General features: G+C 42.7%; 4 protein-coding genes across 4 annotated transcripts; 1 reads left to right on the top strand and 3 right to left on the bottom strand.

Annotated features, from left to right (window-relative positions):
• Window positions 1-1,934: 1,934 nt before the first annotated feature.
• Window positions 1,935-6,081, bottom strand: K444DRAFT_560982 (multidrug resistance protein MDR; the record flags this gene model as incomplete). Its single annotated transcript, XM_024876918.1, has 3 exons — window positions 5,748-6,081; window positions 2,357-5,697; window positions 1,935-2,302 (listed from the first exon to the last, which is right to left on the bottom strand). Exons 1-3 carry the CDS (start codon window positions 6,012-6,014, stop codon window positions 1,936-1,938), a joined length of 3,975 nt encoding a protein of 1,324 aa, XP_024737342.1. The 5' UTR covers window positions 6,015-6,081.
• A 1,853-nt stretch (window positions 6,082-7,934) lies between these two features.
• On the top strand, window positions 7,935-9,836 carry K444DRAFT_629387 (CoA-dependent acyltransferase; the record flags this gene model as incomplete). The annotated part of the gene is made up of 1 exon (XM_024883048.1): window positions 7,935-9,836. The coding sequence occupies one exon, from the start codon at window positions 7,935-7,937 to the stop codon at window positions 9,834-9,836; it is 1,902 nt and encodes a 633-aa protein (XP_024737341.1).
• A 64-nt stretch (window positions 9,837-9,900) lies between these two features.
• On the bottom strand, window positions 9,901-10,958 carry K444DRAFT_392754 (putative methionyl-tRNA formyltransferase). Its single transcript, XM_024872457.1, has one exon. It carries the CDS (start codon window positions 10,858-10,860, stop codon window positions 9,964-9,966), a length of 897 nt encoding a protein of 298 aa, XP_024737340.1. The 5' UTR covers window positions 10,861-10,958; the 3' UTR covers window positions 9,901-9,963.
• Window positions 10,959-11,760: 802 nt separating this feature from the next.
• K444DRAFT_652642 (UDP-glucose 6-dehydrogenase) lies at window positions 11,761-13,452 on the bottom strand. Its single transcript, XM_024885816.1, has 3 exons — window positions 13,367-13,452; window positions 12,886-13,301; window positions 11,761-12,832 (listed from the first exon to the last, which is right to left on the bottom strand). The coding sequence occupies exons 1-3, from the start codon at window positions 13,422-13,424 to the stop codon at window positions 11,813-11,815; spliced, it is 1,494 nt and encodes a 497-aa protein (XP_024737339.1). The 5' UTR covers window positions 13,425-13,452; the 3' UTR covers window positions 11,761-11,812.
• Window positions 13,453-15,552: the final 2,100 nt, after the last annotated feature.

Raw genomic sequence — 15,552 nt, 5'->3', positions numbered from 1 at the left:
GCTCATCTGGTTAAGCTTCCCCCAAAACGCCTTTGTGTCTTGTCGACCAATGTAATGTCGGACGACCCATAGGCACCGGAATCCAAGCCCCCAGGTCATTGCCATTGAATCCTCGATCACGTTTGACAATCTATCAGGTAGGAACTCAATAAAGTCATCCATGATCTCAGGAACGGTCAAGGAAGGTCCATATCTGGATCCTCTGATTCAAGGTTATTTCGATCGCATACTCAAAATGCTGATCTGCCTAACGGGCCTCACGCAATCCTTTAATTACCCCGCCTGCCCTCGATATAGGACATAGGTGCTAGGAAGCCATGGACCGGGTCGCCCAATAACCGCCATGACCAACCCTATCAGCAGTTAAGGAAATCGAGATCGGATGACGCCAGTAAAGCTTCCCAAAGTGAAGGAATTGATGTAGTCGACAGCAACAAACCACGACAATCCGATATCACAAGCATAAATAAGCCTATCTCTCAAGCGGCTTGACTGATACGTCAGATCTTCCTTGAACAGAATCCACATAAGCCTCTCCTAATCTCGAATTTCTCTGGACTAGCCCTATCTCACTTATTTATCACCTCCAACTCAGCAGGCATTAGGAGCCTCCGAGCCTTCATGCTCGCCACTTTTATGCTGGGTGGAATGCTGTAAACACAACAGCCTCTGCTCTTCTGGCAAACTCCTTATCGGCTTTTAACCTTGAAAATATTAGAGTGGCCTTTGATCACCAGCCACCAGCCCCTGCAGTCACGCGAAGGCAATACAGACTTCCGTCTCCTTATCCTCCTCGCTTTGGACCAGACAGTAATGACGCCACAACACCGCAGGCACGCTCAATACCAGCTCAAGTGAGTCATGTTAGCCACCAGCATTCAAAATCGGTCAAAGCACTGTCATCCCCATCTTACCACAATGGCATGGGGATGGACGTGATTACAGGCGCATTGGAGACGTCAAGGGCTGCAAAATGACAAGAGAAGGCTCAGGGATCGGCCTGCAGAACTTGTAAGATCATCAATTAAGACATGTAATATATGCTAATTTATACGTAGATAGCTGGGCGAGAGGATGTAGAACTAGAAGCAGAGTTCTCCTACGCAGGATAAAGATTATTGAAATGGGATCGATATATTGGTACAAAAGCGATATATTGAGAGTTGGCGGTACGTAGAATGACTAGATACAGCAGAGTGAAGTCTGAAAATAGAGGAGAAGTGTCCAAAGTAAGGGCCTTTATTCCCATTACTTATTAGCGATTTGAATGACGCCAAGCCCGCTTTCTCCGGTACATTATAAATTAGCCAATAAAGCAAATAATCAAAATGACGATATATTAGTGAGCTTGGCAAGCTCTTCAAGTGACACATTACAAATGAGAGTGGAGAGTACTAAATTAGTGGTTGAAACTGGTGCTGGAAGGACTGGTAGGCTAGCTAAGGTAGCATACCACCAATTCAACAAAGATCCCGATCTACAAAGTGCCTAGACGGGCCAATCGTGGATGATTCGACTGAGTGACGGCAAGCAAGATGACATAGACCGATACCTCTCCTTGAGAGTCTCATTCAGACGTCTGCGTACCACGCCCGCGTTTTCCCTTTGATATCCGGGATTGCGACTCGACTTAGGGTCGAGTCTAATCTTTGGGATCTGACCTGGGGCTGTCGATGGCGGTGGAGACGATGGAGGCGATGCCGGGGGCGGGGGGGCCGCAGAGGGAGATGCATTGATTCGTGATCATATGAGTCGTGCGAGCAATTGGCCAGCTTGGACAGTTGTATAAACAGTATTCATACGCATGCTGTGGCTAGAATTTTATGATAAAGTCTGTATTAGCAGTCAAGGCCTGCCGTTTTCGGGTCCACGAAGCCAAGCTTTAATTATTGAAAAGATGCCAATATGACTTCTTTATTTATTGAAATTCAAAGCTCAATTCGAACGAGCTGGTTGAGCTAAATTTTGCAATGATACTAACTCTGTATATACTCCATTTAAAGCCATCAACTCATCATGCCTCCCGCTCTCTACAACAGCTCCATTCTCCAGTACGTAGATCATATCTGCCTTCTGGACAGTACGTAGATTGTGGGCCACCGCAATGGTAGTACGCCCCTTCGCAGCTGTATCTAGCGCTTGTTGAACAATCTTCTCAGACTCGGAGTCTAATGCAGATGTCGCTTCATCTAGCAAGAGGATCCGTGGGTTGCGCAGAAGTGCGCGGGCTATTGCCAATCTTTGCTTTTGTCCGCCAGAAAGAAGAATGGCTTTGGAGCCACACTCGGTATTGAAGCCGTCACTAAGATTATCTGTAAGCATTTTGAACATTTCTTGGGCAGTGTGAAGAACCTACGGGAGCGACATAATGAAGTCATAAGTATTGGCTTGCTGGCAGGCAAGCAGTAGTCGTTCTTCACTGACATCAGCACTATCAATACCTAGCAGAATATTTTCCTTGATTGTGCCGCCATATAAAACAGGTTCCTGGGATACGAGAGCTAGATGAGACCTATAATCGTTGACGTTGAGACGAGAGATATCCTTGCCATCAACGAGTACACCCCCAGAAACTGGATTGTAAAAGCGCTCTAACATGGCGATTATAGTCGACTTCCCGCATCCAGACGCGCCGACAATGGCTACATACTGGCCACTTTTTACAGTAAAATTCAACCCTTGGAGAACAGGCACATTTGGTCGCCCTGGATAATTGAAGTGAACATCTCGAAACTCAATGTCGCCCTTCACAGTCTCAACGCTCTTGCCCTCAGTACTCCATGTATCAATTTCCGGCCGTTTGTCCTCAAGATTCTTGAGTGCTGATCCGGCATTCAAGGCTTTACCGATATCAGGGGCATAGCTGAAGACCGCTCCAGCTGTCTGAACCCCGTAAATTATCTCATAAAAGCAGATTGTAAACTGCAAAAGGCCATATTCTCCACTTCCGACGAGAGTCCCACCATACCAAAATGCAAGGGCACTGCAAAGCACAATGAGTGACTGCGACGCCGCGTAGAGGCTGGAAGTCTTCAGGTTCGACTTCAAAGACGTTCTACCTTGCTTGGCGATCTGTCTGTGATAGTCTTGATCGATTTTTGACTCCATGGTAAAACTTGCAACTGTTCGCATTGCGTTAATGTTCTCACAAGCATAATTGGCTGACTCCTGATATGCTGCCTTGGAATTTTCGTCGAAGCGGCGCAACGACCAGCTGCGAAGGACACCGCAACCAAGGACGACTGGAATGGTGCTCATGGTTACAAGAGCAAGTTTCCATCCAATTGCCAGAGCGATGCAAACTGCGGCGAAAAGCGTGGTTCCGGACGAAAGCAATGCTCCAAGGGTCATACCTGAGATGCCCGTCAAGTGGTTGATCTCGGTGGATAGGAAAGAAGTCAACGATCCTGCTCCATTTTTCTTCTCGTCCATAAAAGCGATATCCTGCCTCAAGAAGGTTCTAAAAGCTCGATCCTTGGCGCGGAAGATAAGCCTTTCGGAGCAATACGCAAAAGCGACTCCCTGGGCCACTATCGCAATAAGTTCCACCAATCCAAGCATAAGATACATAAGTGCCCAAAAGTCAATCTCGGATCTTAGTCGACTGCTATTCGAGAGTGGGAGGGAAATCGAGACTACAGCCTTCCCAAGAAGTACTCCTTGTACTGGTTGACCTGCTCCGACGACAATTGAGCAAATGAGTCCTAAAGACATGAATAGCGCATCGCCGATATTGAAAGAAAGGATGAATTTGAGTATGCTCCATAAGGAATAACGTACGTTCCCGTCTTCCTGATGTTTGTGGCGGCGCCGTGGCATTTTCGAGGCTTGCTTAACACGGTGATTCTTATCATTCACCACTGCCCTCGAGTCTCGTGTACTGACGCTGATCACACCTGTGCCAAGCTCAGGAAGATCGAAATCTTCAAACGCGAATTCATAGTCATGGGACCTGAACTCTTTCTTTGGCAATGTTGAACTCGCAGTTGAAAGAACATCTTCATCTCTTTCCTCTCCTGGATGATCGACGAAGCGTTGAGCAGAAACGAAATTGAAATATACCCCTCTATGATGTAGAAGTGTCTTATGCGTGCCTTGCTCAACAATACAACCATTTTCTAAGACAACGATTCTGTCTGCTTTCTTGACAGTAGATAACCTGTGAGCAATGACGATGGTCGTTCTGCCTTTCGTTGATTCATCAAGCGCCTTTTGAACAATGGCCTCAGACTTATTATCAAGCGCTGAAGTAGCCTCATCCAGAAGTAATATCTTCGGATCTGCGATGACTGCACGAGCAATCGAAATTCGTTGTTTCTGGCCAGAGGAAAGAAGGAAGCCTCGTTCTCCAATGTATGTATTATAGCCTTCAGGCAATGCCGAAATGAAGCCATGTGCATTGGCGAGTTTTGCGGCACGAATGATGCGGTCCTGTTGTTGCTGTTCTGGCTCATGCTCAAAAGTTGACCCGATCAATCCATTTCGAATGTTCTCCGCAATGCTTTGGCTGAAGAGAACAGGTTCCTGCTGTACTAAGGCCATCTGTTGGCGGAGCCAACGTAGATTCAGCCCCGTGATATCATGGCCGTCCAGTAGAATAGCTCCAGCCACTGGTTCATAAAACCTCTCCAGCAAGCCCACGATCGAGCTCTTGCCACAGCCGGAAGCTCCAACTAGCGCCGTCATCTTCCCAGCTGGGAACTCTAGGTTGAGTCCCGGTAGAACCACGGTATCCGGTCTGGAGGGGTATATATGCTTGATATCTCGAAATTCCACCTTTCCCTCGACGTTTGCAAGTCGAGTCCCAACCTCTGTAGTAGGGTTCAATGGCGAAATTCGGTCGATAGTGGCGTACACTTTAGAAGAAGCTGCAATACCGGCCGCTAGCGCTTGGAAATTTGGACCTATTTGACTGAGGCTCGCAGATCCCATGATTATCGCAAAAATTATCGTTATGATGTCTGACAAAGTAGCACTTCCATTAACAACAAACTTAGACCCCGCCCAGAACGCCAGCCCATAGTTTAGGTAAAGGAAAGAGTACAAGATTCCAATCATAGTGCCTAATGTTGCTCTGAATCTGAAACCCCAATGCTCTGCGATCGCTAGATAAGAGCAGTGTTGCCTGGCTAGTTTATCCTGTGTTCCAAAAGCCGTGGCATTACGAACGGAGCTGAGAACTTCCTCTGCGAAGCTTCCACCCTCAGCAGATGCATCCAAAGACTTCTTCTTGTAGCCAATAGAAAGTCTTGAGCCATATCCCATGACAGCGACGATCGACCACACGGTGCATGAGCATATCAATGTCAACTTCCAAGATCTCGTAAATCCAATGATGAAAGCAATGACGAAAGTTGCAACACTCGTCATAGTCAAAGCCACCTTCTGGGATACGCCATCTTGAATGATGTTGATATCACTCGTGATGCTGGCAGTAAGCTCCCCAGCACCAACCCGATCGAAATATCCAATGTTTTGGCGAAGAATGGCTCTGAGGTATTCTTGTCGAATTTTGGATGCTATATGATCTCCAGTGTATATAAATCCGACAGTGGCGGCATATATCAAAATGAAAATTCCTATTGAAAGGTATATCGAGTATAAAACAGTGCTGTTCAGCAGTTGAAAGAACTTGGGACGGCCGATGGCGTCGGACGCCACCAGCTGAAGATTGCCAGCGAGCTCCCCAAAGATGACCTGAATACCGTTTTAGCTGACTCTACGGAAATGATTTAAATCAAGCTTACTGTTGTGAGGGGAATCATACTGCCGCCAGCAATTGCGCAAAATGATGCAACACAAACGAATACCATATCCCAAACCGTGGCGTATCGATAAAGTTTCAGCCAGTTCGTCTTGCTGCTTCGGACAGCTGTTTTTCGTTCAAATATGACTCGCTCGTCCTCATCTGGGATGTCACAAATGACATTATGGTCTTGCAAACTTGCTGCTTCCCTTGATGACAGGATTCCAGATGTTGTGGTGGGAGATGAAGATGGTGATGAAGGTGACATGTTTTCTTGGCGTTTGGTAGAAAAGTAGCAAGTTTGAAGGTTTCAAAATGGATGCCATAAAATTAAAAATGAGTAGTCATAATTTAATGGCGATATAACAAAAGGAATAGGGTTTCTATTTGGAGCTCAATTGCACTAGCTCTATACACGAAGAGAACTGCATGAATATGCCGTAGGAACATAGGAAATTTTGCCTCACGGCGTACCCGGTAAAGGGGGTGGACACATCGGAGCGAACTCGTGTACGTGCAGCTTTCTGTCGGATACGGGTGTTGCTATAGTGAAAGCACGTGCACACCCTGTCTACTAAACTTTTAGGTGTAAAAGCCTCTATGGCAACAGCACAGCGACACATGATCGTCCTACAGGAGTTCAATCCGATGCGTCCGCCCCCTTTACCATCGGGTTGCAAAGGAACTTTGCAGAGACAAAGCGGGTTGAACAATATGGACTGCGCCGCATCCTGAGATTAACTCCGCCGCTTCCTCGCAGGAAGACAGCTTCACAGAGCCTTCTTGCCAGGGCTCCCTACCACACCTTCTTACTTTGGCGGCACTCCTTACGGCACGGACTCAAATTTTGTTTGGGGAGACAGGGAGGTTGCTCCGACGGATCCCTAGTCAATGCACACCCCAATTTTAGCCGAATACATAATATTAAATAATTATTTACTAAATAACTATTAAAGAAAATAATATAATTTTTTTATATTGAGCAAGGGAAGAGGATAGAGTATTTATTTGTATTTTAAATATAGATATTTTAAGATTATTTAAATTTGGCTTCTATTTAAAATTTAAAAATATTAAATACTGAATTTTATATTTGTATTTATTATAATATAGTTATTTAAATAAAAACCAAGGCTTTAAACTTTGAACTCTTATAAAACTAAGTACTTTTTTTAAATCTTTTTTAATATATAAAGAATAATAGTTTTTATTAAAAAAGTAATTATTATAATTTAAGTATTAATTAAAATTTGAAAAATATTAAGATTTTAAATAAAATTCACTAATAAAGGTCTTCTCTAAGCCGTATTATTAATATAAAGTTAAGTAGTTCTTATTTATTAATCGTATTTGCGAAATTATTTATATAATATAAAATCCTAGTAATTTATAAACTTTACGCTTAATATTAACTGTGTAATATATGATATTACATAAATTTTATATTATGATCTTATTTAATATATATAAAACTAGTAATACGGAAATTTTAAAGATAATATACTTATTAGTTATTTAATTATTAAGGTCTAAAAATGGGTAGTTTTGGTGGGAAAGGGTGTGCATTCGCTTGGGGTGTGCATTGACCCTGGATCTCGGTTATGGCTAAATTGAAGTGTTTTTTTTTAAAAAAAAATATAAAAAAAACTCTAAGCCGACTGGCCGGCTGAGGTGACATCGACTGCGGCGTCGACGGATCTAAGCAAGCCACGAAAGAACAAAATTAGGAGGTCACATGTTACTGGTTAGGATACGAAGTTTAGGATGCGAATCCGATGCCTCGTTACTCTTGGCCCCAACCTTTAATACGACAATTCAGGATCCTGTAAGGCGCACAGAGGATGGGCCAGGGCATGAAATACAATGGCCAACTCATTAAAGTTTATTTTGCACGTGCGCTCGATTGACGGGATTTCACGAGGTACGGGGCGTCAGGTTGGAGTGTATCGAAGTAGGATTTTGAGATACACGCCCTAGTTGAGTAGACTGAAATGTGCCATCTTCCTCAAATAACTTCTTATATATTCCAAAAGCTCCACTTAATTCACATTTCACGATATGTTTTTTGGTGACCCGTCTATTTAAACATCCGTGCGGAACCGTCTCTTCACTGCAAATCTATTCCAACGATAATTTATCTCTCAACACCCGGACCGTTCAACGACTCACAGCAACTAGCGTGATCATTATGTCTATCCCGCTCATTTCACGTTTGGAGAACCTCGAGCTGTCCCAAGACAAGAAAATTCCTCCTCCAATCATACACGACGACTTGAGACGGCCAGGTGTGATAGCCACTTTGTCGCAGAGGTCTGCAGAGCATGACAAGTTCCTGCTTCAATACCCCGTCCCCGCCTATCGCGATATCGTGAAAGCGACCAAAGAAAACGCAGTGGTTCTAGATCTTCTTGAAAACTTCGGCAATGAGCAGCACGCCAATCTAATCAATCATGGAGAAAAGGTTCCAGGAAGCTTTGTCTCCTCTCTTGACTGTTTAGACGGAGAAACCGAGGTAAACTACCTGCGAGCAGCCAAGAAGTTTGTAGATATGAATTCGACCCGGACATCAACTGCGTGGGCGACGAATGCGTTCAAAGATGGGCTACTCATGCAACGAGGGCCTTTGTGTGAGGGGACACTTGCTTGGCTTATTCATTCACCGACAGACAACCAGGTAGACGCCGCTGCACGACTTCTTTACACCTTAGCTGCCATGTACATCTCACCAAAGACTGTGCAGGCTTATGGCGCCAATCAGAAATTTGAGACGAAGCAGCTGGTTGAAATCTTTGCTACCTCGCGAATTCCTGGAGAGGTGATCGATGAACTCAGGACACATCCTAGCTCAACGCATGCGGTGGTATGGTCCCAAGGCCGAGCGTACAAGGTCCACATTGTCGATTCTAGAGGCTGGCCCGTACCACCACCCGTGCTGGCAAATCACATCGAGAGTATACTCAGTGTTCCTCAGGAAAAGCCAACACAGTCTACGATTGCGACCTGGTCCACTTTACGTACCAGAGCTGAGTGGGCAGTAAGAAGGAAGAAGATCGTTTCTACCCATGCCATTGCACTGAATGACCTCGAATCGGCAATCACTTCGGTGGCCCTTCACTCTTTTCAGCCATATAGTGACAGAGCACAGCTGAAATCTGCTAAGACAGATCCGTACAACGTTTATGCCGACAAAACCCTAGGCTTCTCAGTGTTTTCAGGCGGCGCCATCGCTGTCCGAGGTGAACACGCGGCAGCAGATGGTGGTCCCTTTGGACAATTGATGATAATGTTGGACCAAAGCTTGAAGGGGACCCCGGAGACGATGCGAACGATCGCAAAGCCTGTCAAGCTCGAGGAGCTCGAATTTGGCACTTCCGAAGAAGATTCCATGACAATTTACCAACCGCCTCCCCTGTACTCAGCAACAAAATCACGCCATTTCACAGTATTTCAGAACGCCGATACTCTTGATCTGCTTCGCTCATCACGGCTTCTAAATTTCGTACTCCAGATAGCTTATCAGAACGCACTTCTAAGCTTGGAAGATAGCTCGGGGATTTGTATCGTTGAACCAACATCTGTTCGCACTTTCGCGGACGGGAGATGTAATGCAAACTACGTCATGACGAAGGAGTCCCTCGAATTCTGCCAGAATCTGCGCAGCTGTACACCGAGCAAGAATCTTCATCAATCGTTCATCCTGGCTCTCAAGAAATACAAAGAACTTCAGAAGTGGACCAGGGAGGGTGCAGCATTCACTTTCGGTCTGATCTTTCTTGCGAACAGTGTTCGAGCTTTGCCGCAGTCTGAGCAAAAGTCTGCTGCGTTGAAAATGCTTTCAGCGCTGATGAAGAAGCCGGCATATTTCACGGGCTCGGGTCATGGAGAGTCGATTCGTGCTAGCGAGGCTTTTGTATTTCAATTGGATCAGATTGCTCTCGTGTATCTTGGGCATGCGGACAAGGTTATTGTGTGTTTGACCGGGTCAGGGAAGTTTCAGGGCTGCTTGAAGGCTATACAGACTTCTATGGAGGAAAGCGTGACTACAATCAGCAGTGTCGCCGCAGCTGTGGCGGTCTCTGAGTATTCTTAGTTTCTATTCTGAGCTAATTTTCTGTATTTTCCTTGTTTGAAGCGGAAAGCAATTGGTCTTTCGTTTCGAAAAACCAGGGTTTCTTAGTTATAAAATGAACTATACCTTGAGTCATGATCAGATCGTATTAGAGAGGTATGGTATCCTCAATTGCCGTGACTGTCTCTCCATCAACTTCAACTTCCAAAACCCTTAGAACGCCTCCATCTCCAGCCCTCAAGTACATCTTTCTGTTACTCATAAATAAAGCAGGTCCTTCCGGCATCTCCTTCAGTTCATCACAAATCATCGTGCGCCATAATACCAATCGGCCTTTCACCGTTTCTGCAAAAGCTCCTGGGTAAGGGTGCGTCACTGCGCGGACGAGATTGTGGATTTGTAGTGCTGATTGCCCCCAATTTATACGACCATCCTCAGCACTGCGGCCACTGAAGTAAGATCCTTGACTAAGATCCATGGCCGTATGTTTAGCAGTTCCTGCAAGTAATAAAGGGACGCTACGGTGCAGAACCAGTTCTGATGCTACCAGGACCTTGTCAAAAACATCTTTGGAGGTGTCGTTTTGTAGAATGGGAACAGCCATCTGATCCACGATAGCACCTGCATCTGCCTTCGGTACCATGGCATGGAGGGTTGCTCCAGTCTGCGTCTCCCCATGTAGCACAGCCCAATTTACGGGTACCCGACCACGGTAAAGAGGTAGGAGCGAGCCGTGCATATTGTAGCACCCTTTTTTAGGAATTTTGAGGATGGATGATTTGAGTAGGAGGCGATAGTAAAATGAAAATAGAAAATCGGGCGCGACGTCATGCAGGAGCTTCATAGTCTTCCCATCGTGAGGATTTTCTGGCGCGACAACGGGGATGTCATGTTGGGCTGCGAGGTCGGCGACGCTGTTGAACCAGATATTCTCGTTTGAGGCGTCGGAATGGGTGACGACCAATTTGATGTTGATGCCATGTGCCAGGAGAACTGAGAGGCAACGTACGCCAACGTTATGGTATGCGAAGACGACAGCTGACATCTTTTAGGGTTTTGACCAGGCGCGGTGGGGATGTAGCGATTTTGTTTTTTGCTCACAGGTGAAGTGTTGTGGTGCTTATTTATTTATCAGCGTTTGAGTGTACAATGAAGAAATATTCGGGGAAGGCGATGTTGGTGCAGAACCTCTAGGATGCCGGCTTATGTAATGTTTTGAGCGTGGTACTATAGATACAAAAACAGTGTGCCCCTGCCAATCCCTGCAACATCCCTGTTTTGCTCGCGTAGCATTCCTAAAACATGGGTATACGCCCAAAGGGGAAATGACAGGAGGCCAACTCTGATTAGAATACATAAGTATCCTCTCTGGATAAACCCTAGAACGGGTACTTATATAATTAAGAATTGGATTCCTTTCTAAACCCCTTCCTCCGTACTTTGCAAGCTAATTTTTATAATTTTATTATAAAGTAAGGCTTTCTTTTTCGGCTATTTTTTAGCCCCCGGTATATATATAAAAGGTAGGCAAGATATACGTCCCTCTGTTCCTTACTTATAATTGCTTAGGAAGTATATCCTCAAGAATATATATATACTTCCTATACTTAAGGTATACGTATATATACGCTCCTATAAGGCGCCAAAGGCGCCAAACACCGTGCCCCTGGCCTCCTAAGCTCCTAGTATTAGTAGAGAATATACTTTAAATATAAATATGCTTTGTATATAGATGCGTCCCGTATGCAGTTATGCCCCATACGCCGTGAGGCGCCGAAGGCGCCGAACGGGGTGCCCCTAGCCTATTAAGGTCCTAATATTAGTAGAGAAATAAGCTTTAGAACTCCCAGAACTAGCGCTCTGTCTAGTTTAACAGCTATGAGGAAGTCACTTCACATATCAAATTGTTGCTTTGTTATAGAATTGGAATAGGTATCTGGCGGATGTTCAACTCATCAATTTGTAACGCGCCTTTTCTTTCTATTCTATTCTTATGTCTAAAGTAACGCTCGTCTCCTGCCTAATTCTACCACTTTCATTCCTAAGCCCTCAAGATATCCAGCTTTGACTACGTTGCAGCAGTCGAACAAGACTTTTGGTTCTTGCATATGGCATGCTATGGACGTCCAGTCTAACGTCGTTTCCTTCGAATTTGTCCGAAATTGGTCCCATGCAGTTGCAATGACTATTGCATGAACTTGGTCGCACGCTTCTGAAGCGGACGAAAATATGGCAGTTGGCTTGTGTCGCGATGAGAGTGGCAGCTCGCGATCAAGCATCTCCTGGATGCTTCCAATCTTTGCTCGAGGATCGTATATGTTTATTTGGAAGCCTCTATCAGCAAAGTCCCTCACAAGAGCCAACGCAGGCGTTCCTCGAATATCCCCTGTATCTTTCTTGAAGGAGAAGCCGAGAATAGCGACTCGATCACAAGCAGCAGGATGTAGAAAATCCACGATGCGACTGGTTTGACGATGTTTCTGGTACTCATTCAAATCTAGCACGGACATCCAATAAGCTGCAACACTTCTGAGTCCAAGACCCTCGGCGAGGTAAACTAGGCTCCGAATGTCTTTCTCAAAACAACTCCCGCCAAATCCAATCGATGGTCGGAGCATTTCTGGCCCAATGCGTCGATCTAGGCCACACACTCGCCCGACCTCATGAATATCAGCACCAACAGCTTCACAAATGGCACTCAATGAGTTGATACTGCTGATTCGTTGTGCAAGTAGAGCATTAGCTGCGAGTTTTGCAAGCTCTGACGACCAGAGATTCAGGGAAATTATGCAGTTTTCTGGAACCCAGGCTTTATACAAGGAAGCAAGTCTCGCTGTGGCCTGTTTTCCAGCTATTGTATCTTCACAGCCAATAATGACTCGATCTGGGTGAAGGAGGTCACGAATGGCACTCCCCTCAGCAAGGAACTCCGGGTTGGACAAAATTTCATGCTTCACCCCTTTGCCATTACTCCTAGCCAAGAGTTCTCGTAGCCCAGCTGCAGTTCCACATGGCACCTGGGCACTAAATCAGCAGCTGCGCAACTAGGGAAAACTTATAGGAGGGTTACTGTGCTTTTTTCAACAATAATTTTACTTGTTGTCGACAAATCCATGATTCGGTTAACTGAGGCCTCCACAGACCGCAGATCAGTTGCAAACCCCGATCCAGTGCCCCTTGTTTTGGTGGGCGTATCGACACAGACAAAGATCAACTGTGCATTCTGGACCGCGTGCTCGATGTTGGATGAGAATACAAGATTTCCAATACTCGAGGTGGAAGCTTTTCGTGCTTTCTTTTCTCCTCGAACATCACCACCACTGCTTCCAGAGCGAGCCACAACTGAGAGAATGTCTTTCAACCCAGGTTCATAGATTGGAAAGTTTCCGGAGTTCCAAGCATGGATTTGAGCTTCGCATGAGTCGACCACGACGACGTCCACGGAGGGGTTTTTATATGCAATAACGGCACTCGTTGTTGCACCCACTATAAGATGTCAGTATTTTTCATGTGGCTTACTTGGGCAACCTTTCGAACTTGGAGAGACATACCATAACCCGCTCCAATGCAGCAGATTTTTGTAATTGCTTCCTCCTCGTTCTTGGCCATTTCGAAGGAAAGGGAGGGTACCCCAAACCTCAACAATGGGGGGAGGGGGAGGGGGTGCTGCATATCAATACTCCAGGTAACAATCTCAGAGTTTGAAGATTAATCACAGGACGTCCGTACTATGGGGCCAGCGAGCTGCCCAATCGCGTTGGGAGGCTCAAAGTGTTTTGTCCCGATTAGGAACGCTTGCCCGCTATATAACCGAGATATTGGATGACTTGCTTTGACCACGACGCGCTGATTGTACCGAGGCTGATAGCAATCCTCCTGCCAAAACCCCGAAAAAAAACATTGCATATGACATTGCGCACATTGCACTTGATTTTTTTTGCTACTTTTTACTTCTTATATAATAAATTACTTATAATATAAGATATATACAAACTTGTAAATAGCCTATATATTTTTCTAATTATTTTCTTTAATTTAGATTTCTTAGAATTCTTCTAATAAGATATTTTTATATTTGTAAATTTTTGAAGTTCTTTTTTAATATTACTTTCTTACTTAAAAATTTGAAGTTATTTCCTAAATTCTTAAGATCTTTAAATATAACTTTTTTAATTTTTAACTTTTTATAGTTATTTAAATTCTTATATATATATATATATAGATATATTAATTATAATTCATATAATTATAAGAATAATAAAAGCTTTAATAAGCTTAATATATAAAGAATAATTTCTGGAAAGACTAATAAAATTTAAATAAAATAGTTATTATTAGTTTACTAGTATTATATAATATTTATTTAATAAAATAATTTATTATTTAAAAGTAAGAAATATAATATTATAATATTAATATACTTCTCTTAAATCTATTAAGCTTAATTGGAACTAGTTTACTAATTAAGTTATCTATATATTATAAGGTTATATAACTCTCGAGATACGAGCTATAATTATAGCTATAGTTATATTAATAATTATAAAGTAATTATAAAGACTTATATATTTCAAAAGCTTATATATTTTAAAGACATATATACTTTAAAGGTTTATATACTTTAAAGGCTTATATATCCTAAATAGCTTATATATCCTTGACTTTTCTTTGCCTTATTTAAGAAAATATTAAATTTAATTACTTATATAAAGAATTTTTTAAAAATAGCCTTAATAATTAAATAAAGAATTACAGAATTACTTTATTTAAAAATCTCGAAAGCCAAGTATAATATGCAAATGCGTAATGTTATGAAAAATCGGGGTTTTGGTAATATAGGGGTTAGAGGCCCAGTGAGTTTGTGGCTTATGCAGCCATACCCTGGAAGATTAATTATAGATACTAGGGAGAGCCTGCATTAATCTGCCTAGTAGGTTTGTGGCTTGTGCAGCCGCGCCCTGGAAGATTAATTATAGATACTAGGGAGAGCCTGCATTTAATCTGCCCAGTGGGTTTGTGGCTTGTGCGGCCGTATTGCCCACATACTTAGCGGTGAGTCCGTGCCAATTCCCGCACTCACCTCCGCTCCCGAGTTCACTATACTAGCATCCAAAACTGTTTGCCTCAGTAGATTGGATATATATTACATATATCTTCCGCTAATTGATCTCGGGTCACCGTAGTAGTACCAGGTAAGAAAAGTGCTTCTGCATACTAGGGTTGGAATTTTTTTATATAATTAAATTATATTTAATAGGCTTCTATTATTATATATATAATTAGTTATATAATATAATTACAATACTAAAATTATACTTTCATTTATTTATTTTATTTATATTAATAAAAGTACTAATATTTTTCTAATTATTCTTATTTTTATTATACTTAATAGCCTTAATTTTGCCTAAATTATTCTTTTAATTTAGTAATAAATCTGCTATTAATTTCTTTAAAAGCTTTGCTTCTTTATTTATTTTCTTTATTATTATATGTATTAATTTATAATTAATATATATAAAATAGAACTTATTTATAATTTTAATTAATATTTAATTTCGTATTTTCGATTATAGAAAGTTTATAATAAAAGAGGCTTATTTAAAAGTAATTAAATTAGTAATTATATATAAAAGATTAAAAACTAGTTTTAATTGATTTAAAGACTTAATTACTTATTATAATTAATATATAAATAATAAGAATATTAAAAATATATTACGATTTTTTAAAAAAA

Source organism: Hyaloscypha bicolor (assembly GCF_002865645.1).
Source record: "Hyaloscypha bicolor E unplaced genomic scaffold K444scaffold_60, whole genome shotgun sequence".
NCBI lineage: Eukaryota > Fungi > Ascomycota > Leotiomycetes > Helotiales > Hyaloscyphaceae > Hyaloscypha > Hyaloscypha bicolor.
This window is presented reverse-complemented; position numbering and strand designations above follow the sequence as displayed.